This window comes from Melanotaenia boesemani, chromosome 13, assembly GCF_017639745.1.
Source record: "Melanotaenia boesemani isolate fMelBoe1 chromosome 13, fMelBoe1.pri, whole genome shotgun sequence".
Classification (NCBI taxonomy): Eukaryota; Metazoa; Chordata; class Actinopteri; order Atheriniformes; family Melanotaeniidae; genus Melanotaenia; species Melanotaenia boesemani.
The window spans coordinates 11,260,976-11,276,125 of record NC_055694.1 but is presented as its reverse complement, the minus strand read 5'-3'; the positions used below and the strand labels follow the sequence as shown (position 1 = coordinate 11,276,125).

The 15,150-nt window shown below is 38.2% G+C and overlaps 2 protein-coding genes across 3 annotated transcripts; both read right to left on the bottom strand.

The window, feature by feature from the left end:
• Positions 1-425: 425 nt before the first annotated feature.
• Positions 426-5,603, bottom strand: LOC121652249 (protein disulfide isomerase Creld1). The gene is made up of 11 exons (XM_042004923.1): positions 5,316-5,603; positions 3,750-3,870; positions 3,567-3,649; positions 3,222-3,332; positions 2,870-2,961; positions 2,508-2,687; positions 2,308-2,403; positions 2,127-2,210; positions 1,950-2,045; positions 1,717-1,857; positions 426-996 (listed from the first exon to the last, which is right to left on the bottom strand). Exons 2-11 carry the CDS (start codon positions 3,864-3,866, stop codon positions 776-778), a joined length of 1,221 nt encoding a protein of 406 aa, XP_041860857.1. The 5' UTR covers positions 3,867-3,870; positions 5,316-5,603; the 3' UTR covers positions 426-775.
• Positions 5,604-5,812: 209 nt separating this feature from the next.
• On the bottom strand, positions 5,813-14,831 carry wu:fl23c11. 2 transcript variants are annotated; one of them, XM_042004921.1, is made up of 17 exons: positions 14,720-14,831; positions 14,275-14,634; positions 12,599-12,627; positions 12,383-12,504; positions 12,214-12,288; positions 11,972-12,084; positions 10,130-10,235; positions 10,004-10,045; positions 9,380-9,513; positions 9,234-9,296; positions 9,101-9,158; positions 8,789-9,009; positions 8,305-8,352; positions 8,134-8,185; positions 7,865-7,975; positions 7,745-7,783; positions 5,813-7,230 (listed from the first exon to the last, which is right to left on the bottom strand). In XM_042004921.1, exons 2-17 carry the CDS (start codon positions 14,401-14,403, stop codon positions 6,419-6,421), a joined length of 2,154 nt encoding a protein of 717 aa, XP_041860855.1. In that variant the 5' UTR covers positions 14,404-14,634; positions 14,720-14,831; the 3' UTR covers positions 5,813-6,418. The 2 variants fall into 2 exon arrangements, with proteins under 2 accessions (XP_041860855.1, XP_041860856.1); XM_042004922.1 differs by having other exon boundaries at positions 7,865-7,960; positions 12,383-12,511; positions 12,600-12,627; positions 14,720-14,828.
• Between the last annotated feature and the right edge of the window lie 319 nt (positions 14,832-15,150).

Sequence of the window (15,150 nt, the reverse complement as noted above, 5' to 3'; positions counted from 1 at the left end):
TTTATCTTAGAACATTCCCTCACACAGTATAAATATGTTATTCAGCAGCTGTTAAACATTAAATCATCCACGCCACAGTAAAGAAAATTAAATCAGTGCAGTATTTTCCATTTTACATACCATTATCATGCATTATTACTAAAAAGAAACAAACCCTCAGAGAGGAGGAGGAGGTAAAAAGTCTGAAAATAAACATTCATAATGGAAACATCCCAGAGTTGAATGAGCTGTCTTTTGGGGAGGTGTTTGGATAAATGTTTCAGTTTTCTTCATCTAACCCTCATGCTTGAAGAAATAAACCAAAGTGCTGCAGTGACCTGAAACAGTCAAAATGGATGCATCATTTGAACTATGGGTGAGCTCTGCTTCACAGCACTGAAAAGGTGAAAATCATAGATGGACATGCGGACTGGAGGCTTTTTTAAGAAACAAAGAGGTCAGATGAGACATTTAAATGCATAATAGATTTTAACAATCAGTAGTTGGATTGATGTCACCCTCGTTCCCAACATAGCTGAGGTAGGGGATCGAGTCGAGTTCCCTAAAATCAGTGCAGTGTTGGTTTCATATTTCTCTGAAGATTCACGGCTTCATAGCCTTCTGGTTACTCTGGTTCTGAAACATCAATTAATGCACTGGAGCCCTTTTAAGTAACTCTACAACAAGTAAATCCCTGAAAGGCTGGCATTGAAAAGATGCTTTCCTGGCCCCAGTTGAGTCTTACTCAACTTAGTTATTCCAAGAGTCCTTTAGTCAAATCCTTGTCTCAAACAGATTAGCGTCCCTTCAGAAATCCATCCAGCATGTAGTCTCCTTTCTCTGTCAGCCAGTATCCAGCCATAGCAGCTACTCCTCCAATAAAAATGGCTGTGAAGACCATGTCACCCTTAGCAGCGAGCGTAGCCAAGGCACAGATAACAACGCCGAAGAACATCTGCTGCAGTACAAGGACCTCATCATCAGTCATGTCATCAAAGAGTCCCTTCTCTGGACCAGCTAGAGAGGTAAAAAATAAAAGAAATTTATAGACAGAAGTAACACTGAAATCATAGGTAAACTAGCTGCAGGGTAATTTGGGTCAGATTTCTGTCTCTACATTGTCAGAGTATTGCATCTGTATGGTGCCCCTACCATGTTGTTGTGAGTAACTACACAGTTTATCCAGCTTTGATTCAAAAGATACCAATCAGCTTTGCCTGAACACGAATTTTACAGTTGTTGTCTGATTGTTTTATCAGATACAGTCATCAGTTGATCAACCAAGTGAAATGGAGAGAATGTTTCTGGTAAATCCAATCTACCGTTAACTGATTCATGCTCAGCACATCCACTACTTTGCATTTCCACCATTGTGTTTGGGATTATGATGCAAACAAAACTCTGAAATTTAATTTCAGCAGCAATAGCATGAACATCACCAAAAACAAGCACAGCCATTGTTGATGATTTTGTCTGTTGACATCAGGATTAATAAAGCTACAGCCATTTTCTGGTAATACTATATCAGGGCTGAAGCTGTATGGAAATTAAGTAGATGAAAGCAGAGAGAGATAAAGTGGTAGTGAAGCAAACAGATGTTCAGGGCTGACTGTAGACAGAACAGAAATACTTGGTGTTATATAACACCATCTTTATGATAGCTAAATAATGCTTAATATTCTCAGGAAACAGAGGGATATACATACAAAATCACTTATCTCTACAGCTTCCACTTACCAGGAGGCTTATTCTCAACACAAATGCTATCTCTTCTAATGAATCCATCAGCACAGTCACAGTGGAAAGAGCCCTCCTCGTTGATGCAGGCCTCATTGAGCCCTGGGCAAGCAATTGCACGTTCACTGCATTCATCTATATCTGTGTGGCAAAACCAAGAAGAATGGTTTAAAACTCACCAGGAGAAGGATATAACTAAACAGGGATTATTAAATAGACAAGTATTTACTTACCAAGACATTTAGCTCCCTTCAGTCTGTAGCCACGTGCACATTTCTTACAGCGGGCAGGGCCACTACCCATGCAGCCCACACATGCCTGGTCGCAGCCTGGATTCAAAAGGCAACATTATATACTTACACTGTCCATTGACTGCAGAACATGTAAAACTGTCCAGAGAGGGAGTATACCTCTGCATTCATATGATCCATCTGTGTTGTGACAGTAGGTGTTCGAGGGACAACGAGCAAGCTCTGTACCACACTCATCAATGTCTATGAAACATAAAAGGGAAGTTAAACACACATCCATCCAAAGCTTGGCACAGAATCACAGCAAATGTGGCCAAGTAACCTCTAAAGCCACACTCACCCACACACTTGTTGTCATGGAGCATCCAGCCGGGTTTGCAGTCCAGACATTTGTAGTCCTGTGGCCCAGTGCATTTATTACAGGAGTGGTAACATGCTACAGAGGACGAGAGCCATGAATATCAGGAGTGGGGTCAACTACCGCTGACCTCAAAAAGAATTTAAAATGCAAAAAAAAAAAGCTGTGCGAATGTGAGGCACCTGTACAGCCTCCTGTGCTGTCATTGGAGCTCTTCTCTCTGTAGTAACCATCTGCACAGTTCTGGCATAAATTGCCAGAGTATCCTGGATCACAGACGCACTCCCCATCACCCAGACGAGTACCCTCCCCCTCACATCGGCCAAGACCTCCACACACACCTCCAGGTCCAGATGGACATTCTGCATGGGATAAAATGCAAATACTCTAAACTAATGCTCTGGATTAGCGTGATTATAATCATCTTTATATATATATATATATATATATATATATATATATATATATATATATATATATATATATATATATATATATATATATATATATATATACACACACTTTTTTTTGTTCTCATTCATACCTTTGCAGTCAGGTCCAAAGCGTCCAGCTGGACAACAGAGTCTCAGCTCCTCTATGCACAGCCACTCAAACAGGTCTGGTGCCTCTTGCTGCCTGGAAGGCAAACCAAGCGTGTCATTGAAATAAAACAGGAGCAGGATTATACATATCAGAGCAACACGATTAAACAAGCTGGAGCCACCAGGTTATCGATCTTAACTACACATTAACTGAAAGTTATTCAAATTTGAGACAGACTACTTAAAATTGGAATAACAAGTACCCTTTGGCAAATACAGTATTGATAATCAGATTTTTTTAAAGTCTATTTTGAAATTGCAGCTTATATAGATTTAATGTTTTAATGTATTTACCTGTGGAACCACCATGTCTCTACCTGGTCTTCTATCTGCTCCAGAAGCCGGTTACAATCAAAATCTGTTTTCTCACAAGCAGCTTCTACTATCTCAAGAAGCCGTGTCTCACTGAAACAAGAAGTCAGTAATTAGAGGGGAAAACCAGTAATCAAATAAAAGAACACATGCAGAACTATGCCACCAAAATAGTATGTCTCTTGGCCAACATAAGCTTAATTTAAAATAAACTCTCACATGTTATTATTTCTAATATTATAATTTATAATATTTAATACTAATAAAAGATAATAATATCACATTATTTAGCTGGTTGGTACAACTTGAAGGCACACTTGGTCCTACCTGCGTGCATACTTGGCCAGCTTCTCCTCCTCCCATGCAGTGTTACCTCCTCCAAAATTCTTGTTGGCTGTTCGCTCCAAACCCTACCATTGAGAACATTTCAGAGAGGCTTTGAGTATTAAAAGAAGCACAGCTTAGAGAGTGCCAAAACAAACTGATGGTTCAATGCGTTACCATCAATACCTTGATGAAACTCTCAGTGAGTTTTTGACAGGTCTGACAAGGTGCGGTCTGGACTTTGACCACAGAGAGCTCTGAGAGAAGAACCAGAGCAGGCAGGAAGGGTCGGGCCCACCACATGTTCCTTGGGAACGAGACAGACAGATACAAAGATAACTTGTGGTTACAGGAAAAATAAAAAAATAAAAACGAATATAAATGCATATTATATAGAAATATTGTATTTTTTTTTTATTTTATTTCCTGCTCTAAAACAGTTAATAGACTATATTTAAAGAGAACTTTTAACATGTGAACAATGTATAATGTAACAGGCCTCTTAAATGCAAAACACTCCGCATAATGTTTTTTGTTTTGTTTCTTTTTCCTATGTTTAGACAAAAAGTAGTGTTTAGCCAAGGTCACACTTTGGATGCAGTATGTGACATGTAGAACAATAAACTTCTAACATGAATTACATGCAATAAATAATCAAATGACAAAGTATTGGATGATATTTGTTAAATGACAAAGATTGGAGAAAAACAGACATATGTTTAAAAAATATTCAAACAGATGTCTAATCATTTACCATCATTTTCCTTTCATTAACAGTTTGTCATATTAGAGCTTCTGTTTTTGATGTTTAAATCTGTAGCAGGCTGCTTAAACACCAATGTTTTGGTTTCAATATATTTAATCATCCAATAAAAATGATATAAAGGCTACTATAACTTTACTTGTTCTAGTGAACTTAGAGAATTTTTTTTTATCCTGCAGGGATTTTAGATACAGTTTTTTTTTTAAATGCTTTAATATCACAATCAAAACACACTTTCACACTGACTTGAATCAACATCTAATCAATACTGTATAAAACAACAAAATGTGTCTTAAAAGATATGGATATTTATTTTATGCTGCTTCAAATATTCAGTTATAGGAGAGGAATGTGCCATCTTCTGTTAGCTTCTTCTCTAACTGTACAAAAAGGATGAGAACTGAGTAGAACTAAGATATGAACAATAATAACTATAATAACAATAACAACAACAATAATAATAATAATAAACATTTGTAGCTATTGCGTTATAGAGATGAAAACTTGTCCCTAAAAGTTGCAACCCCATTGCAGATTTATTATCTAATTACCTGTATAATAAATGTTAGTAGAATTCGTAATATGGGTGAAACTGCAATTACGTGTGGCATATACAACTAAATAAAACTTTTAAATGACAGGTCTCTACGTTGCATCATATCTGCTGGACGCTGGCCTTTTTTAAGAAGAAATGTAAAACACGCAACTTAGCTTGGCTGAGATGCTTTAGCTTCAGTGTTAGCATAGTTAGCTCAGCATCAGCACCACTAAAATTAGACGGCTAGCATCTGGCTAAGGTCAGTTGTTAGCGGCTAGCTTTTGCTAACGTTGTCTATGAAATGTTCTTGTGTGTCCCGTACAGTTTAAATTGATCCTGGTGTGATTTATCCTAGCTGTATTTGATATTACGTACCTTCGAAGTCATTTTTATTATTAGTTCGTCTGAAATTAGCTCAACGTACAGTTTTTATTGTCCATTCTGGTCTTACCTTGTTGAAAAGCACCAGGTCCGCAGCACTATCGATGACTGTCCGATCTCCAGCTGGCTCAACCTCACGTAACACCAAGCACAATTTCACATTGTGGTATGCGAATTTTAACGCTTCAAGTTGTTGCAAAGATTAGCTAGCCGCGGCTCATACAGACTTGTGTGTAGTGCTGGTCTGCAGTGGGACGGACTGAGTAGTCTGTGGAAATGAATGAATGATCAGCTTCCAGTCGCTTCTACGTTTTCTAAACAGCTGCTGCCACGCAGGATAACGACACCGCCCAAAGCTGCTGGGATTTAATCAATTAACCAATCATTCAACATCCTCATACTCCGATATCACCTGATTAATACAGACACGCAGTGTTTACCAGAACATTTTCAAACGGTAAGCTCTTAAAAGTTTACAAATTAACGAGCACGACGTAAATACGTCACGAAAATCCAAGTTGTTTGTGTACTGTTACTGAAAAACATTAGCAAGAATCGTATGTTTTCAAGCTTATTAATGCTTTATTTGAAACCATTTAAAACAAAACAGTATAAAACCAACTTCTAGTGTTTGAACAACGCAGTACAATATATACATTTACATTTACTATACAGTTATCAACAGGATATGTTTTTTCTTCACACATTTCAGAGCTGTAACTGTGCGACATATTTGTATGTACCGGTGTTTACGCGGTGGCTTAGTCTAAGACAGCCACAAGTTAAGCGTCGCGTTTAAGAAGCAACTTTATTAAGACACTTGCATTTTTTGGAGCCTATCAAGTCATACTGCTTTAGGGATATACCCACTGCATAAAGCAGCATACCAGGACCTGTAGTCTTTGTTCCTGTACTTATCATATTGAAATGCTGACTTCTTTAATTTCTTTGAAATTGGATCGATTGATTGGAAAAATAAACTGCTGGTTTTGGTGCTAGAAACAGAAATTTCCCTATTTCATCAGCTCAAGACAGATGATTTGACCAGCAATTGACAAGGCAGCTGAACTGACTCATAATCGTCTGCTCATTTCCCAGTGCATCACTTGAGGTATTTTTATGTCATTACTTGCTGCTTATACAAAAAATAAGTTTGAACATTTTCTCCAGCTGTTAGACCCATTCCATTTCATTGATTTTAGGGCAGGTGTCAGGGCTGGATGTGGGAGTAATGAGACATGGTTTTAAAGGCACAGTTTCCCCAGAGTCTTTCTCTCCGACACCAACACAAACCTGAGACACCCCAGCAAGTCGTAATACATTTGTCCCTGCTGTAAACCCTGACAGCCTTTGGGCCAGAGCTCGAGATGCCATCCTGAGCCCACCTGCTCTTTTCCTTCTGGCGGACGCAGAAGCCATGTGAGGAGTTCCAGCAAGTTCAGTAAGAAAACCCAAACTCTGGGAAGGAAGGCTGTAAACATGAAGGCCGCGAAAAAGCTGCGGCAGTGGCCTGAAACCACCTGGAGGCTCCGGTGGGAGTGATTCAAACTGCACCAGCATGAACCGCTCACCAGCGCGGCCCTGTAAATAGTCTGCTAGAATACAGCTCAGGGATGCACCAAAAACATCCACACGCTGAGATGAGGCAGGGGAGCTTCCTCCTGTCTCCTCCTCCACACTTAGGCGCTTCTCTCTGGGAGTGTTTCTCTCGCAGCTCCGGGTTCCCCATTCTTCTGCCCTTGTCCAGGTGGCCTGAGTTAGGACAAGTACTACTTTGCCCCCCTGCCTTTGAAGTCGGTCCAGTCGAGAGTGGAGCCATGGCACAGGCCCCAGTATGCCCAGTTCTGCCTGGCTCCACAGATCCAGGGACACAGTGAAGCCCAGGGCCTGAAGCGATGAACCCAGGTGACACAGCAGCCCTGGAAGACCCTTGTCATCATCATCAGATGGGTACAACAGCACCACATGACCACCACCCACAGCACCTGATATGGAAGGCAAAATATTGATTGTGGTTATTTTATTTAATGACAGTGTGAATGAACCGCCTGAAAAATGACAATGATACAATGACAGCTGGATTTTCTCTGTCTCAAAGCCCATTGCACCAAAACTAGTTTAGACAAACAGTCCAGTATTTAAAAAGAAGTGGCCCTTGTGTCAAAACTGCAGTGTTTCTGTTGCCTAAAATGTCAAGAAAAGGATATCTGTAGGTTTTTTAACCTATTATATGAAATAATATATTAACTATTTAATATTAAATATTTCTAAGAACCTATTAATATCATGAATATTATATTTCAAATAAAGAAAAACCTCTTCTCTAACTGGATGTGGTTATATCTTTCTTTCTAGTCTTTGCCCTTATTTCAGCCTTATTTTCTACCAGGTAGGTATAAATTCAGTGTTAAAGTTTCAGCCCAAATGTTTAGCAGTTTTAAGAAGCTGTGGGAAACGTATTCTTGGCCAATATAAAATAAGTGTCAGAGTTTCTCATACCTTTAACATCGTCTTCTTTCAGCCATCTCCAAACGTAGCCTGTGTGGGAACATAACTCATATTTAGAAGTTTTCCTAGAGGGCCAGTAAACTTCAAATTCCTCAAAAAAGGAAAGCTGACCTTTAAGGACACCTTGAATGAAATAGGATCCAAGTGCGACCAAACAGATCAGCAGCAATCCGAGGAGAAGCAGCAAGATCCATCTTACTCGAGATGCTGGAATGATGACGCCATCAGAAAGCATGTAGTGAATTTCAAATATAGTAATATTATTAAACATTTGCAAATATAAAGTTAAGGGAACCATGTGTATTTATTCTTGATAAATAGTGCAAATTAATTATCAACAATTCAATGTGGATCTGGACAATAATAGCCAGTAATCTTACTTTCAAATGGACACTGGGGCTCTGAGGAAAACTCCATCCCTTTTATCTTCATCTAAAAAATAAATTTACAAAGAGTTGATTTTGATGCAGAGTGGACTAAATGTATATATATACATGTCTCATTTTAGATTTAACATTATTATTAGTATTAGGTATAAATTCAAATGTCACCTGTACACAAATCAGAGGATGGCGCGACACATTGAATTCTCCTGTTAGCTGAAAAGTTAATAAATTAATTGTCAACATAAATAATCATCAGAAAAATATCCTCATTCATCACGTTTGATCCTAGACTTAACTTGAAATCATCATTATCATATCATCTATTTAGCTGAATTTGTTGACTACTTCTATATCCAGCTGTTGTGATTCCATCTGGAGCAACATATCTGCTTGGTATTTCTAAAATTCTGCACACAAACAGATTTAGAGAAAACAGATCTGAGGGAAAATGCAGAAAAATGAACATCTTTTTAAACCTGGGCTCTATTGACTCAACTTTAACCATTAAATGATTAATAGGATGATTGGAATAGTGAAAAAGAAGCTGCAACAAGATTAATGGCTTTTAATTACATGTTTATCTCTGCAGGAATTGAAATTTTGCTTTAACCCTCAGAGACTTAGCACCCTGCTTTTCCAGTGGTTTTACCCAGTGCCTGTTGTGTGTTGCAATCCAGCCAGCTTGTAGTTCCTGTCTGGAGCCCATCACTTCTTCACACTGGCCACCTGCCACGTTTTTCTTGCACAACACCACCTCTGCTTCCAGTCTACAAAGCGAAGTGACATTCCATCTCAGCCCTGTACCACCATCTCTCATCTGAGTCTCCACCACAGTCACCGACACGTTGTGCCACAGTCTTTCGAGGGCATCTGAAAAAACAAACTGCTGTGCTAAGTCTCAATTAACTCATTAACTAAAACAGATCTAGTTCTCATATTGACCCTTGAGAACATATTTTACCTTGCTGATGTGTAAAAGGACAGTATTTTCCTCTTATATCTTCCCCTTTCCACCATACCTATAAAAAAAAATAAAAAATTAAACCATAATTTTATCTGTTTGCTACTTATCAGATCTCACTGATGTTCACTACCTGGAAGCACAGGCATGGCGCAACAAAGTCTAGTGAAACCGCCATCTCACTCTTGTTTTTGGGCTGAAAGATGAGAAAACGATTACACATGCTTGCTGATTTTGCATTCCAGATTGAATATTTTGAAAAGTTTAACAACGACTTACCCATGAAAGAACCTTTCCACTTATGTCATTCCAAACCATCTGCAAAGAAAGTTCTTTCTGTTTGGAGTCAGCATTTTCCAGTTGCAGCCAGACCACATTTCTCTCATACTGAGTCACTGCTTGGAGTCTGGGAACTGAGAGAGACACATGTCAGTCATCATATAAAATAACCACATTTTATTAATCTGTAATCATGCTGAGCAGCTTCAGCATGTGCATAAAACATAGCAGAGAACATATATTGTTATGGCATGTTGACAATATATTATTAGAGGATACACTGTAAAGTCACACCTGAATACACAACATATACTCCTACCCTAATAAAGACACAGTAGTTATTTATGTTATTTATTGTATTTCTCCCAGTAGATTGGCTTTTATCAGGGATATCAAACTATGGTTATCGAGGACCACTGTCCTGCAGGTTTTAGCTATTTCCCTGTTTACTTGAGTCAAATTAATGGGTCATTATAGTGCAGAACAAGCTGTTGGATCCATCTAATTTGAATCAGGTTTACTGGAGCAGGAAAACATCCCAATCCTGCCGGTTAGTGGCCCTTAAGGACCAGAGTTTGAGATTCCTGTCTTAAATGTTACAGACTGGAAACTTGAATCTCTCACCAGCACATTCTGTTACATTCCTCCTCAGTTCTGAGGCACAAACTGTAATAAATAGAAGAGAAAAAAAATACTCAGTCACTGTTGTTTTCTTGATTTGTTACATGTGACTGCAGCATGCCAACTCACCTTCTTCTAGATCTGGAGTTGTGATATTTTGCACAATTTGTGTTTCCTTTGAATCTGCGACAACCACAAAAATACTGCCGAAGTCCACCGTCTCTGTCAACAGCAGCTGCATTAGTAGAAAAATGTAAATCATCACTGAATGGAAATTGCAAATTTGCAAATTCCTAAAGGGCCATTAAAATTGAAATTAAAAAAGGTCTCAGTTTGTATCAAACATTAAAGAATACATTTATATCATCTGCAGCCAGACAGTAGTTGATAAACGCTAAATAATGTTGAAAAATCAGATAATTGATGATTTTTCTTCTTTTTTTTTAAACTAAAGATCTTTTAGGTTTAAAAAATATATTATATTGTTCAAGTGTATTACCCAAAATATACTTCTTAATTTCCCTAGGCATCTATAAAAAAGCGTCAGCATTATAAAGAATGAAAAATATGATTAGTATTTTGCCCTGTTCTGTTTTTAGTTTGGATGTTTTGAATCAGATGGTAAGGACGTTTTCCGATGGCTCGTTGCTGTGCTTTGCAACATGCTGGACTTTGCAAGAATAAATGCCAAAACAAAACCTCCAAGAAGTTTCTGCAGCAGCTAGCAGAGGAACATAGAGCGAGTTTATGGAAGAGAAACAGCCAGCAAGGCAGGCTGAAGAGGGTGGCTGAATACAGGTGGAGCATATTGCAAATATACAGCAAAGGAGGCAGTACCAGATACGGAGAAGCTACAACAAAACTAAGACCTCCGACATTTTCAGCAGATGTAAGATGTGATGCACGCTGGCTGTGACTTGTAAATGGTTGTATAAGCCTCATTTTAAATAAGTAAATAATACCTCATAATAAATAGTGTCAATAGTTATAAACATTTTTCCCTTCATATAGCTCATTACCAACCTTTATTTTGTTTTATTAAAGAAAGAAAAGGAAGAATTTCAGATGTTGATGGGCCACATAAAGTCAAACGGTGTCATTTCTATAAGTTCTGTTTCTGTTTTGAAACTCTGGTCTCTTTAATAAAATGTTATAACTTTTTTGCTTTCAATTCAAATGATGATCTCAGTTCACTGTCAATTTTACACCTTTTACAGTGTGACTTTCTATGTGCCTTAAGTTATATGTATTTGTTTTGTCCTAAACTAATGCATAACAATAACTGTAAGGTTAAAGCCTGTTGGGTTGGTTAAATGAGGCACGAAGTAAGTCAATGAATAACTCGAGGTCGCATAACAATCGTTTACGGACACCAGTAAAATGCTTTCAGTATGATGATGACAGAGAAAGTAGGAAAAGTCATTTTACCTGTAAGTCTGGATTATTAGAATTATTACCTCCGCCAAGGTGGAAGTCATTTATTTGGTAGCGTTTATTTGTCTGTCTGTCTGTCTGTCTGTCTATCAGCAACATAACTGAACTGGCCAGATTTTGATATAATTTTCAGGAAATCTCAGAAATGGAATTAGGAATAAGTGATTAAATTTTGTAGGTGATCCAAATCACTGCCTGAATCTGTGAATTTTTAAAGGGATAATTCACTATGGGGAGATAGGTATAATTTTGCCAATAAAGCATCTAACTAAAAAATAATTACCACAATCATTGGCAAAAAAAAAAAAAAAAAAAAAAAAAATTACAAAGGGCCTGCATTCTCTTAGTGCTTCCAGTTTTCCTTTTGGTTTACTTTCCTCATGCCGTGTATGTCACACCTAGAAAATATGTCCTTCATTAAATTGGAGTCAATATAATTAAGAGAAGCACAAATACCAACAGTCAGAGGCTTCATCAATTCATCAAAAAAAAAAAAAATCTAAATTGGATAGTTGCTTTATATTTTCCAACTATTACCTTATGTGAGGACTGTCTGGATGGCTGGCTTAAATTAGGGTTTCTTAGTTTAAACTGGACTGCCTTGCAAACGCCTATGATACCCGGAGAAGAGAGGCACACTTTCACAATAGCTGTAACACAGAGAGCAAAGAAAATGTGAGCTAAATCATCAGAATAAGAAAGTATTATAGAGAAAATATTTTCATGAACTAGGTTAAGTTTATAGTTCTACTACTCAGAAGGCAGTAAAGGCCACTGACCTCTATTTGATTGTATACCCTCTTCATCACTGTCGTCACCTGACTCCTCAGACCCAATTTTCATAAAATCTGTGGCTGTAGCAAACATAAAAAGTCTTTGTGATGAGGCAGTTCTCTAAATTAAAGCACAAACAGACCCAACAACCTCAAAGACAATACATAAGACTACCGTTGAGAGTGATGCCGATTTGAAGACATGGTTTATAGTGTTGTGTGGCTGAGCTGCAGAGAGCGACGTTGAGCTCCATGTGAGTAATATCCACAGAGACAAAATCAGACCGAGTAATAGTAAAAGGAGCTGTGGGAGAAAAAAAAAGGGGGGGGGGTTCTGCTTTAGAAAACAACTTCTTACAACAGAATGAGTGCAGCATCTATCAGGTCTCTACCTGGTCTCACACTGCAGTCACTTAAACCCTGCAGAGAAAAACAAACAACAAAATGATGTGCATTAGAAGTTGCTTAAACACACCTCAAAATATCACAAGTGTCAACAGTTGTAAACAGGTATTCAAACAATTCATAAAAGTAAAAGTGCTGCCATCACTTATATTTTCAGTTTGAATAAAATCACATCTTCTAACATCCTGAAGAGTAACTGATTGTCCTTGTGCCACAGCTGGGGGCCTGTGTTGGTTCTCTCTAGCTACACCAGCTTTCTCCCACAGGCTAAAAAAATGCATGCTAGGTTAACTGGTTAACTGTTTTTAAATCCAGCCTTGGAATGAGCATGAGTGGTTGTTTTTCTCCTTGTGTTGGTTCTGTGATGGATTAGCGACCTGTTCAGAGTCAGCAGCTGGAATTGGCTCCAGCCCCTCAAGAATACACCTAAATTGCACTAGAACTTCTACATGTGGATTTATCTGGACTTTCTTTAAACTTTTCTATGTTTAAGTACTTATTGCAAAATATGTTGTTCTCTAACAAGATAATAAACCATTAAAAACCCCAAAGCTGCATCTGAACCACTAAATGTTCTGGTTTAGCGACAGCTTGGATTTAAATGGTCCTCTTATTCATATTGTTTATACATTTTGACATCATCAGACCAAGACGACACCTAACACGTGACCAGTTACTGACACGATATTTTTATGTTGTGGTGTACCCACCACCACCCCCTGTTGTTAGTGTTTGTTTGAGATAAAGAAATTATCCCTGCGTGGTTCAATTTAAATGTCTTACACTGATATTATATCAGTATAGCGTGAACTTTTTAAAATTTTTGCTAATTTTACCATAAGGTTGAGCAGGTAGGGAGTGAAAAGGGACCTTTACAGTTTATTTCCTCCTGCTTCCAGGAACATTTGTCAAAATGAATTTTAAATGAATGTTTTTTTTTACCTTATTCCCACCTTTCAAGCCTAAACAAAAGAGCAAACGTATGCCATCAAAAGAGAAACAATGGTCAGTTTTTCCTGTGGATCATTAATTTCTTACTATTGAAAGGTTTGCACCATCACAATTTTTTTCAACATGTTCCTTCATCTGCATTTTGTGTGTTGGATTCCCCTGCCTAACATCAACAGTCAGTAACTGCCTGATAATAAATAAGCCTGTCATGGGAATCTGACACAAGATCACAGTAAAATAAACTGTTTAATTAATAAAAACAGTGGAATAAAGTAGAAAGTCCTCTCAGAAAATAGGATTTATCATTTAAATGAGAGTTTGGGATGTTTTCTATGACTCATTTGCCTCTCTAAAACCAACAGCCCTGGAAATGGGGCAGTGGCGTAAGGTGTCATTCTTGGGCAAGAGAGTAAATTAGTAATGGGAATTAAACTCTGATCTCTTTCTCGCTGCGTGTCTGGTCCCCATCAAATTACTAAATAATTCCAACTTTAACACTAAGTGTCATTTAGTTTGTATCAGTCTAGATTCTTCCTGGTTAAACATAAAGACAATTTAGAACAATATGGCACAAACAATATTTATGTAGTATAGCCAGATCAACTGACGTCAATGGACTGTTTTATAATAAACATGCTATAATGACGCAGTAGCTCTCTGAATTCTTTTATTTCTATCATTTCTTCAGAAATCTGAGGTTTGTCTGGTTACCTCGCTACAGGTGAGTTTAGGAGTGTCGTGGTCAATGATGTTCAGCTCGCCTGCCGACATCAACAGATAGTGAGGCAGCAGTGACAGCAGAAGAAAGACATGTGGTCCCCACTGGAAAACAGAAGCCATTTTTGGAGTGCGCCTTTGCGCCCAAAACGCATTAAAATCCTCGCGCGTCCGCTTCTACACAGCCTTCCTCTGAGCGCCGCAACTTGACAGCGGGATTCCTTCCAAAAGAAACACCATCATGACTACTTTAGGACCCATACAGCAGCAACTTCCGTGACGCTCCAGGGCATTTAATCCACGCCCTTTCTGGTGATTGACAGTTTGGGAGTTGGGCACACAAGGCTGCGGCACCTGGAAAGGTGGCACAGAGTAAAGTTGAGACCAGCGCAACAAGTTTCTGACAAGTGGGTGGATATTTGTTCAACTAAATTCATACCATAAAGCCCAGTCACGCGAAAAAAAATGAACAACCTATTTTAATTATAAGGTTTGAGCCCCAAAAAAACAAGTCATAAAACTCAGATAAACAAAAACACTGAAGTAATGTGGGAAACTTTCCCCCAATGATTCAGTATCTTCTAAAGCCACTTTTAGCCCTAATCGTTTTCTGAATGGCAGCCCACCCCACTTCTTTAAAACGTTGTTTCAGAACATTGAGGTTAGTGGGTGTACTTTAATGCATAACACTAATTTGCATACCTCTAACTGTATTTCAGTTAGTCTGAGGTCTGAACTTGTATTGCGACATTTCAACAGCTTTTCTGTTTTTCTTCTTTTTTTCAACCATTCTTTTGTCATGTTTGTTCAGATAGAACTTTGCAAACCTTAAGCTGTTTAGGCATTTTCTCTTCAGAAGAGCATTTTTAA

What these genes read in the sequence shown, in the direction of transcription:
- LOC121652249 (XM_042004923.1), bottom strand. Translation starts at nt 3,866, where the DNA reads ATGTGGTGGGCCCGACCCTTCCTGCCTGCTCTGGTTCTTCTCTCAGAG. An exon ending in CTTTGGACCTGACTGCAAAG is followed by an intron (nt 2,688 to 2,869) that starts GTATGAATGAGA and finishes TATCCCATGCAG; the next exon opens with AATGTCCATCTGGACCTGGA. An exon ending in TGGATCATATGAATGCAGAG is followed by an intron (nt 2,046 to 2,126) that starts GTATACTCCCTC and finishes TTTTGAATCCAG; the next exon opens with GCTGCGACCAGGCATGTGTG.
- wu:fl23c11 (XM_042004921.1), bottom strand. Translation starts at nt 14,403, where the DNA reads ATGGCTTCTGTTTTCCAGTGGGGACCACATGTCTTTCTTCTGCTGTCA. An exon ending in CGCCATGCCTGTGCTTCCAG is followed by an intron (nt 9,159 to 9,233) that starts GTAGTGAACATC and finishes TTTTTTTTATAG; the next exon opens with GTATGGTGGAAAGGGGAAGA. An exon ending in CATTCAAGGTGTCCTTAAAG is followed by an intron (nt 7,784 to 7,864) that starts GTCAGCTTTCCT and finishes GTTCCCACACAG; the next exon opens with GCTACGTTTGGAGATGGCTG.